This window comes from Gekko japonicus, unplaced genomic scaffold (assembly GCF_001447785.1).
Source record: "Gekko japonicus isolate JY-2015 unplaced genomic scaffold, Gekko_japonicus_V1.1 scaffold660, whole genome shotgun sequence".
In the NCBI taxonomy this organism is placed as follows: domain Eukaryota; kingdom Metazoa; phylum Chordata; class Lepidosauria; order Squamata; family Gekkonidae; genus Gekko; species Gekko japonicus.
In genome coordinates this window covers 813,439-834,922 of record NW_015159728.1, presented here as the reverse complement: position 1 = coordinate 834,922, position 21,484 = coordinate 813,439, and the positions used below count along the sequence as shown (strand labels likewise).

Below are 21,484 nucleotides of genomic sequence, written 5' to 3'. Positions count from 1 at the left end.
CAGGGTGCGGAGCGGAGCCGGGAACGGGGCGATGAGCGGTTGCCGGAGAGCTGGGGTGCGAAGCGGCGCGGTTCCCGGAGGTCTCGGCGTCGGTGCTCGGTGCAGCGCTCGTGTTGGCGTCCGGGTCTTTTTTCATGGGGTCGTGAATCCCATCTTCGTCGCCAGTGAAAAGTATGCAGACGGAGAGTGATTTCAGCTAAGCATACCTTTATTTAGTTCAGGACAAAGACAACTGACCGGCTCGCAGACCGGTTTATATATGTTCAGAAAACCCGCCACCAAGCATACCTAAACACACCCCCTACTCCCGATAGGCTATTTACAGTAACCGGGCTACCATTGGTCTCCCGGCTGGCTGGGAAGCTAGCCCTTTTGATTGGGCCGGCTAGGATCCTCCGGATCCTTTGTCTTTCGACTGAAGCTAACATAGGAATTGGGCCTGGCCAGCCCGGGCGAGTCCGGGCATGTCAGGCTGAATACATTACAGGTCCCCACGTAATTACTGGCCACTGGCAGGGGATGGAGGGGTAGGGTTTCCAGATCCAGGTTGGGGAACTCCTGGAGATTTGAGGATGGAGGAGCCTGAGGAGGACAGGGACCTCAGTGGGGGTACAATGACACAGAGTCCACCCTCCAAAGCATCCGTTTTCTCCAGGAGAACTATCTCTGTAGTCTGGGGAGGAGCTGTTAAACTGGGGGATCCCCAAGTCCCACCTGGAGGCTGGCATCCCAAGGAGGAGCACATGATTAACATGCAAAAGGTCCCAGCTTCAACCCTTGACATCTCTAGGTAAAGGATCTCAGGTGCAAAGTGCTGGGAAAGATCTATGACTCTGGGAACTCTGTCTCTGAAGAACTGTTTCCAGTAAGCACAGAAGGGAGCAGTGGCGCAGGGAGTAACAGCACCTGCAGTAACATCTATAGCGAACAGCCATAATGGCTGTTCAAATCCCCACCGCGCCCGGAGTGAGCTCCCGGCCCCAGTCCCAGCTCCCGCCAACCCAGCGGCTCGAAAGTAACTGCAAGTAGAGAAATGGGTACCTGCCTTATAGGCGGGGGGCACCCTCCTCCTGGTTCCGTGCCAGGAGGGTTGACGGCGACGATGGCAGTAAGAGAAGCGGCGGCGGCGAGGAAGAACAATGGCGGCGTCTGGCGGACTGAAGGAGCGATGACGACATCGGATCGAGGAGGGACCGGATGACGCAACTGCGGAGCGAAGCGGCGCGGCTGGAGCCCGAAGGGACGAGTAGCCGGGAACGCCGCAGTCCAGGAGCAGTGCGCATCAACGGAGGGTCCATCTGCAGCCCGCTGATGGTCGCCGCACGCCGGAATGCCGAGACTACGCCGGAGCCACCGAGTACGGAGAGAAGCCTGTCGTCCGGGTGCTGCTAGGCAACCCCTCCCTGCACAATTGTCGCCCAAGGTAGGATCTGACTACAATAATGTAGGCCACTTGTAAGCCGCTCTGAGACCCAGTAGGGGTCATGAGCGGTATAGAAGTCACATGTAAATAAAAATAAATAAATAGACAATATGGAGTGAGATGGGTTGATGGTTTAACAGTATAAGCAGGGGTGGATTGGCCATTATGGGCACTGGGACACCTGGTGAGCCAGTAGCCTCCTTTCCCCCAACCTGAGACAGGCTAGCCCTGTAGCTAGGGTTGCCAGCCTCCAGGTGGTGGCTGGAGATCTCCTGAGTTTACAACCGATCTCCAGGCAACAGAGATCAGTTCACCTGGAGAAAATGGCTGCTTTGGAAGGTGGACACTACGGCATTATACCCCGTTGAAGCCCCTCCCCACCTCAAACCCCACCCTTCTCAGGCTCCACCTCCAAAATCTCTAGGTATTTCCCAACCCACAGCTGGCAAACCTACCTGTAGCAGAAGGGCTGTATGCTGCCCACTCAAACTCCGTGTGTTGTGGATAGATGGTGGTGCCTGGCCAGCATGGAGCAACAGAGGTGGCCTCACCCAAGCATTGTGTGAGGTGAAGGAGGAGGTGGGGCCTGGCTAACTGCGTAGGCAGACTGCCTCTTCCTCTCTCCCGAGTCCTGAATTCCGTCACTTCCTCCTTTTGCGGGGCAGGGATAGAGCGGGCTGGGGATGAGACTGTCATATGTGTTCCTGTTAGTTGCCACCTAGTGGCAGATGCTTTTTTTGTTGAGCCGTCATACTAGGCATGCTCCCGAGGCAGTTGGCATTAGTAGAGGCCTGGTTCCAAGATGGGTATCTGGGGCTTTGTGCGTTGCAGTTCAAATAGAGCAGATTTATACCCTTGACCTGCTGGTGTGGACTCCAAATGCTATAGAGACCTTTTCCAGGGCTCATTCCCAGTCCACGTGTGACCAGACTTCAGATTTCACTATGTACAAAGTAGCCAACTGTACCCCCCCCCCAATCTGAAATGGCCTCCCTGCAAGATCCTAACCTTCATGAGTGCTCCTCCTTTAACAGGCAGGTGTCAGGGAAATCTTCAGCACCTGCAGCATTTTTTCATCCCTGTCTTTGCTGCCAAACCTTTGTCCAGCACATAGTGATTAAAGGTGCAGGAGCCCTCTGTGGGTGGGGAACTGGCAACGCTGTTATTGACAACCCTCAAAAAATACCAGGACCAATAATGTTAAAAAAAAAAGAATGAATATTTTAAAGGCTGATACAGTGACAATTTACATAAAAACTCTGTCCAACTTATTGTTGTAATCTATTAAGAAGTAGCAAGGAGTTGATAAGAATTTTTCTTTAAGCATAGATTTATTACTGCTCTTGTTCCTTTTCTTTCTTTTTTTGATTAAGAATAGTATTATATAGACAAATTGAAATAGTAGATAGGATATAGTATAACTAGTTATATAACTGGAATAGATTGAGAAGTTGCTGTCTTTTATATTAATTGCAATTAGAAACTGTTAATTGTTCTGATTTTAGTTGCTAGACATTATAATCTATGTAGAAAAAAGTAATATATAAGCAATATGATGTTATGAATGAGACATCTGACTGAACTTTTTAAAAATCTATTGCTCTCATTTCTTTTATCTTTTTTCTTGAAAAATCCAATAAAAATGTATAATAATAATAATAATAATAATAATAATAATAATAATAATAATAATAATAATAATAAAATACTAGGACCAGCTAGCCAGGTCCTAGTGGCTTTTTCAGATGCTCTCATTTACTTGGGATGGGTCGTGGGGTTGCCAGCTCTGAGTTGAGAAATACCTGCAGATTTTTGGGGTGGAGCCTGGGGAGGGCGGAGTTTGGTCAGACATTTTTTCCCGAGCGGAACTGATCTTGGTTGTCTGGAGAGCAATTGTAATAGGAGATCTCCAGTTGCCACCTGGAGGTTGGCAACCCTTATTGGGTTGGTGGGTGGTGGGCAGCCATTAAGCAAGTAGCCAAGTAACATTGCTCCAGCAAGTGAGTTATGAATTGTCTCCAAGATCCTTTCTATTGTCTGAAGCACAGAGGAAAGTGGGGCTCACCTTTGCTACTCCTGGGAGATCCTCGAGAAAGCCCATCGCCAATCTGGACCTGCACGCTGCCAATGTGGCCATCAGGCAAGAGATCAGACGTGCCATGACCTGGCTGCTTCAGCAGATCGGTGAGTGTTCTGGAGAAAGATATGGAGGACAATTAAACAACACCTTGGCAACGATGTTCCCTCTAAGCTCCACAGTGTTGTGAGCAAAAATTCTACTTCGTGAGTGAAGAAAGCGAGTAGCGTTAAAGTAATCAGTGAGTCTACACTTGACTATCATGCAAATTAAGTTTTTTAGATTATTTCCATAAACTTGTAAAGGTCTCAGAATGAATTCTTTTAAACTATATTTAAAGTATATTTTAAGAATAATTTAAACATTATAAGAGAAAACAGAATGGAGTCAAATTTCATCACAGAAAATATTGTTCTCGATGGGGGTAAACCAGACCTCCAGAGAACAGGTCTACCTGCCCCTTTCCCCTATATTGGTAGACCTGACCTCGGACTGTCACCCTTCGCTGAGCCATAGAAAACATACCAGCACTTTTTTTTGGGGGGGGGACTCATGCAGTCTACTTTGGGTTGTTTTTTTTTAGTGAAATATGACAACCAGCATTACAGGTCAAGTACAACAGAGGTGGAACAATCACTGTCAGGACGCTGCCTAATCTAACAAACAGGAAGTTGCTTAAATGTTATCAACCTGCTTAACTACTTCTTTATTCAAATATTTATATCCCACTTTTCCCTGTGACTCACGGCAGCGTACAAATCATACTGAAAAACACAATAGGGGTGTACAAAAAAAATCAATTTCCCCCCAGCTCCGTTATAGCCTAATGGGGACTATCATCATCATCATCATCATCATCATCATCATCATCATCATCATAATATTCAATGGGCCCATAGGCTATAATGGAGAATCAATTGGGGGTATCTGGGGTTCTTGGGGGGGGGGCTGGTTTTTTAGGTAGAGGCACCAAATTTGCAGCATAGCTGCTGGTGCCTCTCATCCAGGGCCGGCCCCAGCTTATTTTGCACCCTAGGCGGGGATCCCTTCTGGCGCCCCCCCCCACCGGCGCGCCCACCAATTTTAAAAAATAAATGCATTTTAGGAAGAATGAAAAACACAAATAATCAAGAAACTCCCAGAGTATGGGGCCGGGTGCAGTTTGGTGCCCCTAAGGGCCAGCCCGCTCTAGGTGATCGCCTAGTCTGCCTAGTGAGTGAGCCGGCCCTGCTCTCATCATCCCTCCCTCAAGTTTCAAAAAGATTGGACCAGGGGGTCCAATACTATGGGCCCCAGAATGAGTTGCCCCCATCCTCTATTGTTTCCAAAGGAGGGAAAAAATGTCTTCTCAGTTCACTTGTGAGCTGATTGCAAAATCCCTGAGCTGCTGGCTAAAATTTTATGCTCCAGAGCCCCCTAGCACAGTTTAGAGGGAACTTTGCTTGGCAAGTGATGACAGTTGTCTTCTATTGCTGCAGTCACTTTCTTTACCATTTGTGTCTGCTTGCATTTCTAGACATTCATGTTAAAACACATGTGCAGTTGCTTCTCATTTGTTACATGGGCTCAAGGAAGCACTCAGATGACTTTCTTAGCTCTCAGACAACATGATCTTGCTGCTAAGAAAATAGGATTCTTTCCATGCTCATTAGAATCAGTGGAATGGGATAGCACCTTTTCCAGGGGCATTTATTGGATAATGCCTGCGATGTCACTTGCCCAAGGTCATCCAGCCAGGTGCGAATGGAGGAGTGGGGAATCAAACCTAGTTTTCCCAGATTAGAGTCTGCACACTTAACCACTACACCAAACTGGCTGTTTGGAGATACCCAAACTGGAGATACTCAAAACAAAACAGCCCCTTTCCCTTCTTGTTAAAAATTAAAAGAAGGTTAGTTGCGGAATAGCCAAGAGTTAAAGTGGGAATGCATAAGGTTGTGAAGATCATGGGGAATACATCTGCATTGGCTGAGGCCGGGGGTGGGGCAGAGCAAAATGATCCAACCTAAATCCAACCATTCATAGATTTTCCTACCACTCTTCACAATTCCTTTGATCCGTTTAGCATGGAATGTCAAATATTTTCATGTAAGAAACATCTCTAATAGGTTTCAGATTTGCATCTGAAGTGCTAAGAGTTCTCCCCCATTCATAAGAGCGCCTTGGCCAAGGCATTTGCTCCACCAACAGTGCTTTTTCCAGGGTTTGGTTACAACAGATAGCTTGGTCTTCATACCAGTTAGCACAGAAGCAAACTCAGTCACTGCCAAATGGGTGGTGTTAACTTCTTAGAGTGTGATTCCTGAGGGAACCAGACATTGCCAGTCATGCATTGCTGCTTTCCCTGACACAAGTTGTTATGATGAGTGAAGCAGTCCTAAAAGCAGGGCTTTTTTTGTAGAAAAAGCCCTCAGGAACTCATTAGCATAATAGGCCACACCCATCAGCAGAAATGCATTAGCATATTAGGCCACACCCTTGACAGCATAGTTAATTAGCATATTAGGCCACACCCCATACCTTCCCTTGGCTTGCCCGGGCAAGCACCCCCTTGAAGGGAAGGGAAGGCCAGGAAAGGCATCCTTCCAGGAGGCCCCCTGGCCCGCCCGCCTCGGAGTCGCCGGGGGGGTCGCTCTCCAGGCCTTCCCTCTGTAGCCACACATCCACAGAGGTTTTGGCCATAGTGGGCGTGGCCAACTCTGAAGCTAGCCGGAACTCCGTTCCTGTACATTCCTGCCCCCAAATAGCCCTGCCTAAAAGTCACAACCTTCAATGACGTCTTTGCTTCTTGTTTTAAAAAAATGGTGGTGGGTTAAGCTTTCAACCATACTATTTGATGTTTGTTGAAGGATAGTTTCCTGTTAAAGGTCAGGTGGGATGAAACTGTACCTCTGGGGTCTTCCGAAGGAGGCTTAAGCTTTTGCTCATATGAGTGTATGGATTGCTCTGCGACTTCACTAAGCCTATGTGTGTGGTGATAGATTCCAGAGGTGGAATATCAGTTTGCTGTCTCTCAATACTTGCACAAGTTGACTGAGGTAAGGAATGGAATCTACTAAAAGTCTCATCATCTTTGTTTATGTCTTGCCTGCAGATCTGCAGTCTAGTAAAAGGACAACATACACACAGGAAGATTCTACAGTCAGTTCCCAGTTCAGTACTTAGGTGGACTCAGAAAATAAACACAGTCATACCTGTAATAGCTTCCTGCACTATCCACCAACACAAACAGGCAGGCATGTAATAACGTGTATTACACAGACTGGTGTAAATCTACCTTTCTATGTCTCCTGACCTACTGTGTGCGGACCTGCACATTAGGACACAAAAATGGGATTCTGCACTCTGAGTCTGCCTTATAATACAAACGGCCAGGCTAGGGAGAGGGAGAAATTCAGGGGGTGAGAATCAAGGAGGTGGAAGTAGATTGCTTAACTTTTTCCTTGCCCTCCAATTTTGCCCTAAGATGTTCTGGCCTGGTTGCTCAGTTATCCTCAGTGAGGCTCAGGTTGCTAATTCTAATTCTCCTAGCTGACTTTATTTCCAGGCAGGAGAAGGGTGTGTGACCCCCATCCCCATCTGTAAACAGAGGGCACACTGTCCCCCAACAGGTTTTTTCTACAGACTCAGGGGACTCCATGGCTCTGCAGAAAAATCCAAAAAGTAGAACAACTCAGGGAGAGTTAAATCCCTCCCAATATCTTTTGAAATAGCTGCCACAGGGATCTACTCCAGGCTCCACCACATCAACAGTGAGAGATAGACTGGCTGATAGCCAGAGACAGAGAGAGAGACAGAGAGCGGAGGAAGCAAAAGCAGAACTGGAGCTGGGATTGGGGAGGATTCCTCCTGCAGTATGAATGGGTAAATAGCAGGGGGACATTTAAAAAGACATCTGAACTTCTCACCCCTGCCTCTTATGCTATGGGCTCCACTGTCCTCTTAAAACTTTCTAGTGGGGGGGGGCCGCTTCTAACTGGTTCTGTCAGTAAAAGGCAGGGCCAGGGCCCTTTCCAGGCCTATTTTGGCCTTTTAGGGAGGGATACTTAGGGCCAGGCCTGACAAGGGTTGCCAGTGCCAGTCTGGGAAATTCCTAGAAATTTTGTGGTAGAGTCTAAGGAGGGCTGGGTTTGGGGAAGGGAGAAGCCTCAGCTGGATATAATGCCACAAAGTCCACCCTCCAAAGCAGCCATTTTCTCCAGGGAGACAGATCTCTGTTGTCTAGAGTTCAGTTGTAATTCTGGGGGATCTCCAGGTTCCACCTGGAGGTTGGCAACCCTCAGCCTGGCAGCACCCTCTGAGTGACTTCACACCACCTGACTTGTATGACTCAACTAGGCCTGGGTGCTTGCTACTGTTCAACAGCAGCCACCCTATGAAAGCCTGTGTGGTGCAGCAGTTAGAGCTTCAAAGTAGAGAGTCTGCAACACCTAGGTTCAGATCCCCATCTTGGGGTGGAAGCTGACTGGGTGATTTTGGACCAGTCACATACTTTCAGCCTAATCAACCTCACAGGATTGTTGTGCAGATAAAAAGGAGGAGAAAATAATGTAAGCTGCTTTGGTCCCCACTGTGGAGAAAGACTATAATTTTCCTAGGTAGAGGCTGTGGGGGAGGAAGGTGGAGATGGAAAGCTGAAGACAGAGAGGAAGACAGAGGTAGGTTGGCTGTTGGGTGGGAAGGAAACAGGGTTACCAACTCCAGGTTGGGAAATTCCTGGACATTTGAGGGGTGGAGCCTGGGTAGGGTGGGGTTTGAGGAGGGAAGGAACTTCAGACCAGTATAATGCCATAGACTCCACCCTCCAAACCAGCCATTTCCTCCATGAGAACTACCATTCCCAGCCTCCAGGTGAGGGCTGGAGATCACCCAGAATTACAACTGCTGTCCAGGTGACAGAGATCAGTTCCCCTGGATAAAATGGCTGTTTTGGAGGGTTCCCTCCCCAAGCCTCACCCTCCCAAGGCTCCCCCCCCAATCTCCAGAAATTTCCCAACCTGGAGCTGGCAGCCCTAAGGTGAATTGGTCTTAGGGTTGCCAGCCCCCAGGTTCGGGTGAGGTTTTCCCACTTCTGGGGACTTCAATCCTCCCCCGGCCACCTATCCTGTCCAATTTAAAGAGCTGCAGCTGATCGGTGGGGACTTCAGCCCCATGTGCCATGGCCCCCACCCTGCTCACAAAAAGACCCTTTAAAACATCTTTTTGTGAGCTGAGTCTGCGGCCTGCAACTGCCCCTCTCACTCCCTCCTGCTAGATTCAAAGGGCCCTCCAGCTGGTCGGCTGGCCACATGGTCCCTGCCAATCACCTGAAGGCCTTTAAATCGAGCAGGAGGGGAGGGAGAGGGTGGCTAGGCGGGTGGTCACTCTTGGGGACAGGGCTTGGGGCATCCCCGCCCACCCCCAAAATGCTCTCCAAATCCCCTTGCGGAAGTGACCACAGGACTAGGAACCCTAATTGATCTCTGTAGCTGGGAGATCCATTGTGATTCCTGGAGAGCTGCCACGGCTGCTGTGGGGGGAGAGGAAGCAGGTGAGTGGCTGGGGGCACTGCCACCACTGCCGTTGCTGCTGTGCAGGATGGAGGAGGATGGGAGAGTGAGAGAGTGATGAGGTACAGTGGGAGAGTGATGGGGTGGAAAGAGAGAATGATGGGGTGTGGGGCAGAAATAGAGAAAGAGTGAGGAGGCGGGGAGGCAGAAAAACAAAGAGAATGATGAGAGGGCAGAAATAGAGAAGAAGTCACATGCATGAAGGAGAGACAGAGAGTAAGAAAGGGGGGGCAGAAGGAAGGAAGAGTGTGAGAGAGGTAGGGGGAGAGGGTAGGAAGCAAAGGTGTGATGAATGGGATAACTACCCTGCAAGTTTCTTGCGGGTCCGCACTGGTCACACCTGATTTACAGATGACAGAGGTCAGTTCCTCTGGAGAAAATGGCTGCTTTGGAATGTGGACTCTGTGGCATTGTGCCCTTCTGAGGTCCTTTCCCACCCTCCCCAGGCTCCACCTCCAAATTTCCAGGAATTTCCCAACCCAGAATTGGCAACCCTAAATATCAGGAAAGACCTGCTGTAAGGAGTCACTGTACACTGATCAGGCTCCTTGCTATGAGCCCTAGACAAACCAGCCAGTGAGTACAGGCAAAAGGTCAAAACATCATCAGCTTCCCTCCAAGAGGAAACAGGTGTGAGCATCTTATGGTTATCAAGCTTATGAAAGCAAGCCTGTACATGCACGGCTCAGTGCTCACACAGGGCCTTGCGGTAAAAACCCCCCAGCATGGGCATTGTGTCACAGCCCTGTATCCCCCGCCCTCTCCAGGAATAAACAAACAAAGGGACCTATGATGTTAGTCAGGAAGGATTATAAAATAACCCAAAGAGCCAAACTGAAAGCCTGTAATCCTACTACATTTCAGGCGAAGCTGATTTTTCCACATCAGTGTTGCCTCAGAGTAGAATTCTAAAGTGAGGCAGAGAAGTGTCCTGGCTCTGGGTGTGTACATGTTTTCCAAATGTACATAACAATAAGGGCCGCCTGCTGCCAAATAAAGCTTTTTTCCTCTCCCTGAGATTCAGTCCATCACCAAAGCTGTTGGGGCAATTGTTCTTGCCTACCCTCCAGAACTGAGGAGGAAGGGGAAAACGGAGACATTCATGAAGTAGCTTTGTTGACCATAGGGAGGGTATGACCAATGTCAACAAGAACATGCTCTAGTTTCAGTAAACTTTACTCACGTCATGAATATCAGCTGACAAAATGTCCACTATGGGGGTAGGAGGGAAGAGTGCCGATCACAAAGTATCTGCCACTGGGGCTGACGATCACAAAATGGCTGCTGTTGGAATCGCAATCAGCTCTTTGTTTTGCTTCAGTTTCCAAAGCAAGGGGATGATTTGCTCCCTATGCAGCTACAGGGAGAGGTTGCCAAAGCCTGTGTGTCTATGGCTGAGCCGAGCACACATGGATGGCTGTGATGCAGCTACCTGCAATGAACTCAGTGCTCTGCTGGCCAGTCAGATGGGAAGGAGAGACTCAAATCTCCCACCTGAAAAGTACTGAGACTTAATTTACAGTGGCTGAGAGTTCCATAGGCTCTCGGCCCAGAGCCTAGCCCGCCTATAGGCACCGGCTAGGATCCGCTTGTCCCATTGTTACTGCGAGTGAAGCTTGACCGCTTTGCATGACCGCGTGGTGAATTAGCCACGCACACAGTCGGAGATGGATACATTACAACACCACAAGACCCTTTAGATTTTCCTCAAAGGTTCAAGGAGTGAGTGCCAAGAAATGGTGGGCATTGGGGTGCTCATGGGTGCCTTGCTGGGGGAAAACATGAAGTGGTAAGATTCTAAACAACCACTTCAGATGATGCCTGAATATGTATGGGAAGGATCATTCTTTTCTCCCCCCCCCTTTTCTTTTAGAAAAACAGTGGGGGTACAGCAAAGAAAGGGGAAAAAAGAAAACAAAAGGGTTATACAACATAATGACATTTGACAAAGACAATCATGTAGCCCATAATATATAGGACAGAGAATATTTTCCCTTTCATCCCCTTCATTATAATTTTAAGGTATTATCTATAAAATACAATAGGTTTTATTTCTGTTGTGGTACAATTGTATTAATCATTTAAGTTTTAAGTTTCAAACTTCATAACTAATCTTTTTGACTACAACACTGATTTCATCTTTACTACGTATTCAATGTAACATATTTTTGCCCCTTCTACATACTCATTAGAACCTTTAATAGAGAAGTAATATATCACGGTGTAAAAGAAAGTCTATTATATATCTCATATAGAGAACAGATTTGTATTCGAGATATTACATTTGGAACAGATTTTAATTCTACTTCTATTTCATTACCATACATTTGTATATGATATTTTCTCACTTTGTCTCCTGCTAGCATAATACACATATCTCTCCTCAGATTTTGTAAGAGACCTGTTTCTCAAATAGGTTGTTGATTTTGCCATTACTGCATATTCAGCAAGTTTATTTTCCTATTCTTCTGATTCTAGCTGGAGTAAAATGTTATATATCCATCGTGGTTATTGTTTTACAATCAGCTGCTCAAATTCAGTTGCATCTCTTAGAACTCCAACTTCAATACTCATGATCGCCTTTAGTCTTGAGACTAATTGATAATATATTAGCCACTGAATGCTTACACCTTCATCTTTAATATTTTGCCAAGACTTTTTCAAGCATTTTTGAAATGCTTCTCATATGTAAATAGCTCCTTTCATGCAGTAATCCAGCACATCAGGGAGAGGGGCAATGCTAAATTTGTCTCTTGTGTGCACATTTACAACATGCAGGAGGGTTTCTTAAAATGATGGGAAGATAAGGGCAGTATATTCAGCCTCCCTTTCTCACCATTTATCTTTACAACAATCCTTTGAAGGAAGTTGCGCTGAACTAATTGCCAACTCAAGCTTCATGGGTAAGCAGGGCCTAGAAGCCACATCTGCCTTGTCCAAAACCCAGCCTGCTTCCCACTGCATCTGCTCATATCAAGGTAATAAAATCCCACTTGAGTAATACTTTTGATGTCAAAGAGTATGTGACATGTGCAGATAGCCAAAATACTGCAGTAGCTAAAATACTAGATTTTGACCACAGAGAGCCAGTTTCAAATCCCTTGATCAGCCTTCAAAGTAATTGTGGTTACATTTTGATATGATGACAAGCAATGGTTTGTTGAACAAACCACAGATAGTACACCAGATGGCTGGAAGAAAACAGAGTCTGTTGGAAATTTCAGATGGTCTGTCTGGTGCTCACCTCCTTTCCCACTGCTAAACAGAATCTCCACAGGTTATCCCAAACACCCTTGCATTATTCTTCTCCTGACAAAGCACCTCTACATCAGCAGCCCACCCCCACAATTTGTGGGTGCAAAGGGGCAGTGAAACCTAGAGCAAGCCAAGCCCCGAGATGTTTTCAGGCCACTCTTGGCCAAGCCAATCATTAGCCCCCCCAAAAAACTTCCATTAAAATCCATGAAAAGATTGAATTCATATGTTGTTTCTTTGGAATAAATAAAAGTGTATGGGGGGGGATGGGCGGTGATTGTTTTTGTCCGTGAAGTTTACTTGGGAAGAGATACCTGTGAGATTACCTTGCTCATGGTGTAATGTATTGAAACGATTACATGAATCACCTCATAGGACTCCTATGTTAAGCTTCGAGCCAGACCAGGGCTCCTCTGAGCGAACTTCCTATTGGTCGCTTCGTAACAGCGACCAATCAGAACGATACCATTCCCTAGGAGGGAAAGACTCCCATTGGTCCTTAACTAAGCAATCTCATTGGTTGTTAATTGTAAATAGGCGTGGCTACATTAGCCCGGTTATGTTTAAAAGGAGCATAAGCTCCCACTGTTTTCTGTTCTGGTTTCTTACTGAGTTGAGTGCTTGTTCGTTACTTCCAATAAAGCTGAATCACTTGCTGAATCACTCTAAGAGTCCTTTGTTAGTGCGATCTAACAATTGGCGACGAGGGTGGGATGTTAGAGCAGGTAGGCAGCCCTGCGGACATCCACACTTTGGACTCGGAAGAAAGCGGGCAAAGCACAGCAGCCGATCCGGCGGAGGCGCCACCAGCTCCGGTGCCCAAGTCTCCCACGATGGCTGGAAGCCAGAAGTTCGAGTGCTTCGAACCTTCCTCAGAAGACTGGGACTCCTACCTATCCAGGTTCGAGTTCCATCTGGAGACACACGACATTACAGACGAGGCCAAGAAACGGGCGTGCCTCCTGAGTTCCTGCGGGAAGGGGACCTTCGACATAGCCAGGTCGTTGGTGGCCCCAACTGATATAAAGACTGTCACCTACGCTGACATCACTGAGAAGCTTAAGGCTCACTATTCTCCACAGCCGTCGGAGATTGCTTGCCGGCACGCATTTTACAAGCGGAACCAGGCCGGAGGCGAGACCATCGCGGATTTCGTGGCGGCCCTTCGCAAAGCCGCACGGCCGTGTAACTTCCACAACGTAGAGGAAGCCCTCAGAGACCGTCTCGTCTGTGGCCTTAAAGACGAGAGGCTGCAACAGAGGCTGTTCGCCCGCACCACCCTGACCTGGGCAGTGGCCTACGACGAGGCCGTGGCCGCAGAAGCAGCAGATAAGTCCACAAGGGAGGTCCGCCAGAGGATGGCAGAGCCCAGCGTCCACTCTCAGCGAGACAGCGAGGGCGAAGAAGCGGACGATGACGTCAACGCGGTCCGAGGCAAGCGGACCCCAGCGAAGACTACCAGCGTCAAGCCGTGCTCCGGCTGCGGCGGGAAACACCAGCGCGACTCCTGTTGGGCTCGAGATGTAAACTGCAGAGCGTGTGGGCGGCGTGGACACCTCGCCAGAGTCTGCAGGTCGGCGCAGAAGGACCCTACATCCAACAGCAGGACGGCACAGAAGACCACACCACCCAACGCCCGGGGAAAGCAGCAATCATCAGCACCAGAAGCAAGCTACTCGGTGACAGCATCCCTATCAAGCGCATCGGTCATCAATCGCACCAGTTGCCAGGGCAAGATCACCGTGACCCCACTCCTCGACGGCAGACCGTGCACCATGGAGGTGGACTCCGGATCTTCGGTGACAGTGATCTCTGCAGCATCCTGGCAAGCGTTGTTCCCAACCAGAAGCCGACGGCGGCTCCAGCCTGCGGAGACCCGAGTGTCCGACTTCCAGGGCAACCGAATTCCCCTGGCCGGACGGGACACTGCGGATGTTGAGTATAAGGGGAAATGTGTTAAGCTATCTTTTCTTATTGCCGAGGGAGACCGGGTCAACTTACTAGGGTTGGATTGGTTTGAGCCATTAGGCATTGGTATTTCAGGAGTTAACAAAACGCTTGAGAATAAATGGGATATGATGTATGACCTGTTCCCTGATGTATTTGCAGAGGGTCTGGGGCGGTACAAAGGGCCCCCGGTTGCGTTCGAACTTGATCCATCCGTAAAGCCAATCAGGTTGAAATATCGGAAGGTCCCAATTCCCCTCAGGCCTAGGGTGGAGAAGGAAATTGACAAACTCGTGGAACAGGGAGTTTTGGAGCCTGTTCCTCACAGTAAGTGGGAAACCCCGATTGTAACGCCTGTCAAGCCTGATGGGTCCATACGCTTATGCGCGGATTACAAATGCACCCTTAACAAGGCGTTACAGCAACACTCCTACCCAGTCCCGGTTATAAGCCACATTCTGGCTTCCTTGGGGGGAGGGAAAATTTTTGCCAAATTGGACTTGGCACAGGCATACCAACAGTTGCCTGTCACTCCTGAGGCTGCTGAAGCCCAGACGATTGTCACCCATAGAGGCGCGTTTAAGGTAAATCGCCTGCAGTTCGGGGTAAATGTGGCGCCCGGAATTTTTCAAGGCTTGATGGAGAAACTCTTGAGGGGGGTACCAGGCACGGTGCCCTACTTCGACGACGTATTAATAGCCGGGAAGTCTGAAGAGGAACTAATAGCCCGTGTTAAGGAAGTCTTAAAGCGTTTCCAGGACGCAGGGCTCAGGGTTAAACGGTCTAAGTGCACACTGGGAGTTAACAGTGTGGAGTTCCTGGGATTCCGGATCGATGCAGACGGGGTGCACCCCACGGACGACAAGGTAGCTGCAATCCGGAACGCCCCCAGGCCGGTGAGTAAGAAGGAGCTCCAGGCATTTTTAGGACTCCTCAATTTTTATCATGCGTTTTTACCGCATAAGGCATCGGTGGCTGCCCCTTTGCACATGCTCTTGCATAAGGAGGCTAAATGGAAATGGGGACAGGCTGAGGAACGGGCTTTTGTGGGAGTTAAGGAGCTGTTGACATCTAATGACGTGCTGACGCACTACGATGATCAGAAGCTCCTGGTGTTAGCTGCTGACGCTTCACCTTTTGGAGTAGGCGCAGTTTTGAGCCATTTGATGCCTGATGGGAGCGAAGCGCCTATCGCTTTTTATTCTCGGTCTTTATCTGCGGCAGAGAGGAACTATGCCCAGATAGACAAGGAAGGTCTGGCGTTGGTAGCGGCTGTCAAAAAGTTCCATGATTTTATTTTTGGCAGACGATTTTTGCTGGTCACTGACCACAAGCCGCTACTGGGGATTTTTGCGCCCGATAAGCAGTTGCCAAACATAATGTCCCCACGTATGCTTAGATGGGCGCTCTTTTTGCAGGCGTACGATTATGACCTCGAACACCGGCCTGGGAAGGCAATCGGACATGCGGACGCCCTTAGCCGATGCCCATTGCCCTGTGTGGGATCCGACCCTGCCCCTGCGTGTGAGGTCCTGGCTCTGGATGAGCTCCCCCAGGCACCAGTGTCGTCCAAGGACATTGCGGCACTGACGGCCAAGGACTGCATTCTCTCCCGAGTACTTAACTGGGTGTGGAGGGGGTGGCCGGTTGGGAGCATTGAGCCTGAATTCGCACCTTACAAAAGCCGCCAAAACGAACTCTCGATTTCCAAGGGGTGTCTACTATGGGGCAATAGGGTGGTGGTCCCTGCCCAGCTCAGGAAGAGAGTATTGGAATCCCTGCACGAGGGTCACCCTGGGATGGTGCACACCAAAGCATTGGCCAGAGGGTATGTCTGGTGGCCAGGACTGGACAAGGAAATCGAGGAGTGGGTGCGAGTCTGCTCCAAGTGTCAGCAGGTTAGACCTGATCCCCCACACGCTACACCCCAAGCCTGGGAATCATCTGGGAAACCCTGGGCCAGGTTGCATATAGATTTTGCTGGCCCTCTCCAAGGGCAAATGTTCTTGATTGTCGTAGATGCAATGTCTAAATGGTTAGAAGTTGTACACATGAAGTCGACCACTTCACTAGCCGTAATTCATGCGCTTCGCCGCCTTTTTGCCACACACGGGTTGCCTGACGTCATCGTCAGTGACAACGGGCCTCAATTTGTTTCTGAGGAGTTCAGATACTTCCTCACGAGTAATGGCATCCGCCAAATGACTTCGGCCCCTTTCCATCCGGCGTCTAATGGCCAGGCCGAACGGATGGTAAGAACGGCAAAAGAGGCTTTAGGGAAAATGGACGAAGGGGACTGGAGCCAGAGGCTGGGCTCCTTTCTTTTGCGGCAGCACACCACCCCCTGCAGTGCTACAGGCCGCAGTCCGGCCGAGTTGCTAATGGGGAGGAGGCTCACAACTCGGTTAAACAGGTTGCATCCGGATCTCACTGACGATCATTCCGAGCGTACCGACTCACAACCGAAGGTACGAATGTTTGAAAAAGGGGACAAGGTTCTTGCACGGAATTATGCTAATGGTCACTTATGGCTTCCTGGGGTAATATCCGACTCTGTGGGTACTCGCATGTATGTGGTACAGTTGGCTGACGGTCGAGTATGGCGGCGCCACATAGATCAGCTAAGGAGACGTTGGGCTAAGGACAGCGCTGACTCTCCGACGGCTGAATTCCCCAATGTTGAGTGGAGACCCCCAGAGCAGGCGGTGAGTACCGAAGGGCCCGGTACTGTCCCCGAGTCAGGGCAGACCCCTGTGTGCGGGGCTGAAACCCCAGTAGAGTTTGTGCCTGAACCAGGCTGTAGTGAACCCCACAGTGACTCACAACCTTGTGTGCCCGTAGAGCCTGCGCCGCTTCGCAGGTCTCAGCGTACGCGGCAGATGCCGACTTATCTAAAAGACTACGATTGTAATAAAGTATTTTGGAACAGTTGATGTACAACAGCATGACTTGAATGTATGTAAATAATAAAACAAATGGATGATGACTTAACTTAGGGGGGAGGAATTGTAATGTATTGAAACGATTACATGAATCACCTCATAGGACTCCTATGTTAAGCTTCGAGCCAGACCAGGGCTCCTCTGAGCGAACTTCCTATTGGTCGCTTCGTAACAGCGACCAATCAGAACGATACCATTCCCTAGGAGGGAAAGACTCCCATTGGTCCTTAACTAAGCAATCTCATTGGTTGTTAATTGTAAATAGGCGTGGCTACATTAGCCCGGTTATGTTTAAAAGGAGCATAAGCTCCCACTGTTTTCTGTTCTGGTTTCTTACTGAGTTGAGTGCTTGTTCGTTACTTCCAATAAAGCTGAATCACTTGCTGAATCACTCTAAGAGTCCTTTGTTAGTGCGATCTAACACATGGTATGGGTGTAGTCACTCTGCCCCCTTTCCCCAGTGTTTCAAGTTTTCATATCCCCATGCCAAACCAAAAAACTGAAGAGGGCCCCACACACCTTCTCTGATGAAAGAGCATGTTCTCCTTCTACCCCATATGAGTTTGTCTAGTGAATGCCTAGCTGTCCCTCTAGTAATTAAGTCCCCCATCTAGAGTGGTGGGGGTTTCTGGCCCTGTGATGGGACCAATCTCTAAAGGCCACCACAAACTCAGTGGCCATATGAAATTTCTCTCTCACAGTATCTCTGTGGTGAAGAGAAAGTCAATCCAAGTTCACCCTGTGAGGATGATGTTGGATCCAGATTAACAGTTCTGCCTCTGGAGTGTGATTTTCCTGCTCCCCCTCTCCACCAACAGCCTGGAATGTTCCCTGAAATCGTGTTTCTGATGGCCCCCTCTGCCCCATGAACAGGATTTCAGAGGACATTTCAGGTTGCCCTCACAGGAATGTCTAGTCTGGATCTAAGCCACTGGGTAGTCCCTTCACCGTGAGCCCAATGACAGTGAAGTAATTCATCCTACTTATACATGTACTTGTATGCCTCCTCAAGCAGGTTTCCTAGACAAATAAATATCTACAATTACTACATTCCTGGTCAACCCACTGAATTGGCCCTCATTTTTTTGCCTTTGCCTGTTTGCATCATTGGGGTGTGTATCCAGCCTCTGTTCCTGGAGATTCTAAATACCTAATGAAATTATTCCCTAGCATGGTGCCTCTCCCACATGCTGTGAACTTCTTCTTAGGCTAGTTGGAGCTTCTCTAATTGACATTGCTCAACTGGCCAATCAGGCCCATTCCCTGGGGCAACTGTTCTGCTGACTTACACACAACCTGTAATATTAGGACAGATACAAAGAGACAAGAAGGAAATTAACTTTCATTAATGTGATGGAAGGACGGCACCACCTAGTTCTGCCTTGGTGAATACAGGTTCTTTCCTGAGATGGAGAGCTGTTGCCATTACTCACCTGTATGTTCACAGTATGTTTATTAAGGTGGCAGTTCTAAGCTTACACAAAACTATGTTCAAAGGGATATTATTTCCATATAAGTGTACTTAAGACCAATATATGAGTTAATGGGCTGTTGAAAGAATAATAATGGCCCAATTATGTCCATTTACTTGGACATAAGTGCACCAAAATCAGTAGGGCTTGCTTCCAAGTAAACAGATTTAGGATGCAGGAGTTAAAGAGCTTTCAAGGTATACAAAAAAAAAAAGAGAGAGAGAGAGAGAGAGAGAGAGAGAGGGAGCACTAGACTTTCCCCATCACTATCTTAAGCATTATTTATGTGCCTGGAAACACTGCATTAGAATTTCTGCAGGGATAGTCACGGCTTCTCCACAAGGAATGCTGGGAATTACCAAGGCAGAACCCAGTGGTCTCCAAGGGGAGCCATGAAAATTTAAAAATATACTAAACTGGTTATAATATTGTGTAGGTGACCCCCCGGAACTGTAGACTTCAGTTGGTGTACTACTTAGCTGTGATTCATCCCACATCCCCTAATGATGAAGAGAATGGTATCATTTCTGGTACTCATGCTTTACAATACAAGAATTCATGGGCACTCCATGAAATTGCTGACCGGTCAGGTTAGAACAGATAAAAGGAAGTACTTCTTCACCCAAAGAGTGATTAACACATGGAATTCACTGCCACAGGACGTGGTGGCAGCTACAAGCACGGACAGCTTCAAGAGGGAACTGGATAAATATATGGAGCAGAGGTCCATCTGTGGCTATTAGCCACAAGGTATAGATAGGAACTCTGGGGCAAGTGATGCTCTGTATTCTTGGTGCTGGGGGGGGGGGAAGAGTGGGAGGGCTCCTAGTGTCCTGGCCCCACTGCTGGACCTCCTGATGGCACCTGGTATTGTTGGCCACTGTGTGACAGAGTGTTGGACTAGATGGGCCATTGGCCTGATCCAACATTGGCTTCTCTTACGTTCTTATGAGTTTCAAGAAAAGTTGCATAGAACTGTTTTAAATAAAAGAAATCTTTTCAAAAACTTGCAGAAACTATCTGAGCCGAGGGGACAGTATAATGAGAATACATCTCACAAGCACAATGTTCAGTTTCATGCTGCCTTAAGGATATAGGGACATGTCCCATCTGCAGCTCCACTTGGGCCCCTTAACACTCATACTGTAGAGTTCACATTTTTAAAATAATCTTCAATTTGAATAAAAGAATCTTGTTCAGGAAACAAATCTATCATGTTAAGCTTGTAACACCAGTCATCTCTGTAGGTTTAACAGCATTGTCAAAACAGAATCTATGTATCTTAGAAATGCTCTTTATGTATCTTGAGGCAGTGGTGGTGAAGATTACGTACATTTGCACATTATGTACATTTCAGAGTTCCAGTACTGTAACTTGATGGTATGGGAAAAAGTTGAGGGGACACTGAGGTATCATCCAGAAATTTTTGTTCATGTTGAAGTGTCCTGTAGCATAGTATGGTTATCATGACCATTTTGTGACCCCAATCTCTACCCCCAGTGCCGGATTTACACATAAGCTAAATAAGCTACAGCTTAGGGCCTCACAATCTGCTGGGGCCTCAAATAAAAACACAATATAAAAATGATTTCAAATATTTAAAAGGCATATATATTTTAAATTTTTCTGAGACCAGCTGATGTAATTTAAAACAGTAGGGGGCCTCTGGGTTTTGTATAGCTTAGGGCCTCAACAAGTCTAATTCCGGCCCTGTCTACCCCTTTTCAGTTTGTGAGCAGCCCACCTATCTGAACATCTGAGAAAGGTCTGGCCCTTCCTGCTCTGAATCAGAGTCCGAGGGTGTGTATGCAAGGCAAAGGAGACAGATAGGAATGGACTGGGTTTGCATGATTCATTGTTAATCATGAAATGTCCTGGTTAGCTAGTTTGGCCATGGAAAGGTGCTGCCATGGCACAAAAGGGCCAACTTACAGAGATGACTCAGGCTATTGTTGTGGCTATTATTCTAAGATATGTCAGTCCAATCAAAGTACAATACCGTTGCCTAGCCTTGACTTAGCTTTACAGAAGAGACATCTGTAGATCTCAAACTATAACCAAAGGAGGCTATTCCAGATGATAACATCTTTACATACCTCCTCTCTGCCTTATGTCTTCCCTCTCCCTTCCAACCCAATCCAGAGGCTTACTGCAGACACAATCACCCCCCCCCCCACACACACACATTACCAGTGCTGGTATCCCCACACCTATTACCCCTCTGTATATCACACCTAATTCAAGCACGCCTGCTATTGTCATTCGCCTGCTAATGTCATTCAGCATCTGAAATCACTCTGGTTTCGAATATATAGGACATTCTAGCTGTATCTGAAGAAGTGAGCCGTGACTCATGAAAGCTCATAGCCTGCAACAAATTGTGTTAGCCTTGCTCTTTTCTGTTGCTACAGACAGTCCAACATGGCTACTCACCTTGATCTACCCCCCCCCCCCGCAATCAAGCATTTGTTCCTATTATTGCCCGTGCCTATAACAAGAGCTTTCCCACAGAGCTCTGATGTGGGAACCCACTTGTTGTTCTCAGACCTGCTCCATGAGCTTCCCCATCTGGATTCCTGCTTGGATTCCTGCTTGAGATTGTTTCCAGTCATGCTCAAAAGCCACCTCAGTCAACATTACCATGCAGAAAAAGAACAGGTAATCTTTCCTTCTCTCTCTTACCTTTTCTCTCTTTCATATTTTTACTCTTAGCAATATATACTACACAATGTGAATAAATAAATAACTCTATGTTAGGGATTCTTAGGAAAGTGATTGAAAATAAAATGGCTGATATTATAAGGCCCCTGTATAGATCT

At 47.9% G+C, this 21,484-nt stretch overlaps 1 protein-coding gene across 1 annotated transcript in view; it reads right to left on the bottom strand.

Moving 5' to 3' along the window:
- The window catches only part of SHISA8 (shisa family member 8), a 60,877-nt gene that overhangs the window by 17,855 nt on the left and 21,538 nt on the right, over positions 1 to 21,484 (bottom strand). The window contains exon 2 of the mRNA XM_015426722.1: positions 3,489 to 3,616. Within this exon, the coding sequence (XP_015282208.1) occupies positions 3,489 to 3,616 (128 nt within the window). The remainder of the gene's footprint in view (positions 1 to 3,488; positions 3,617 to 21,484) is intronic.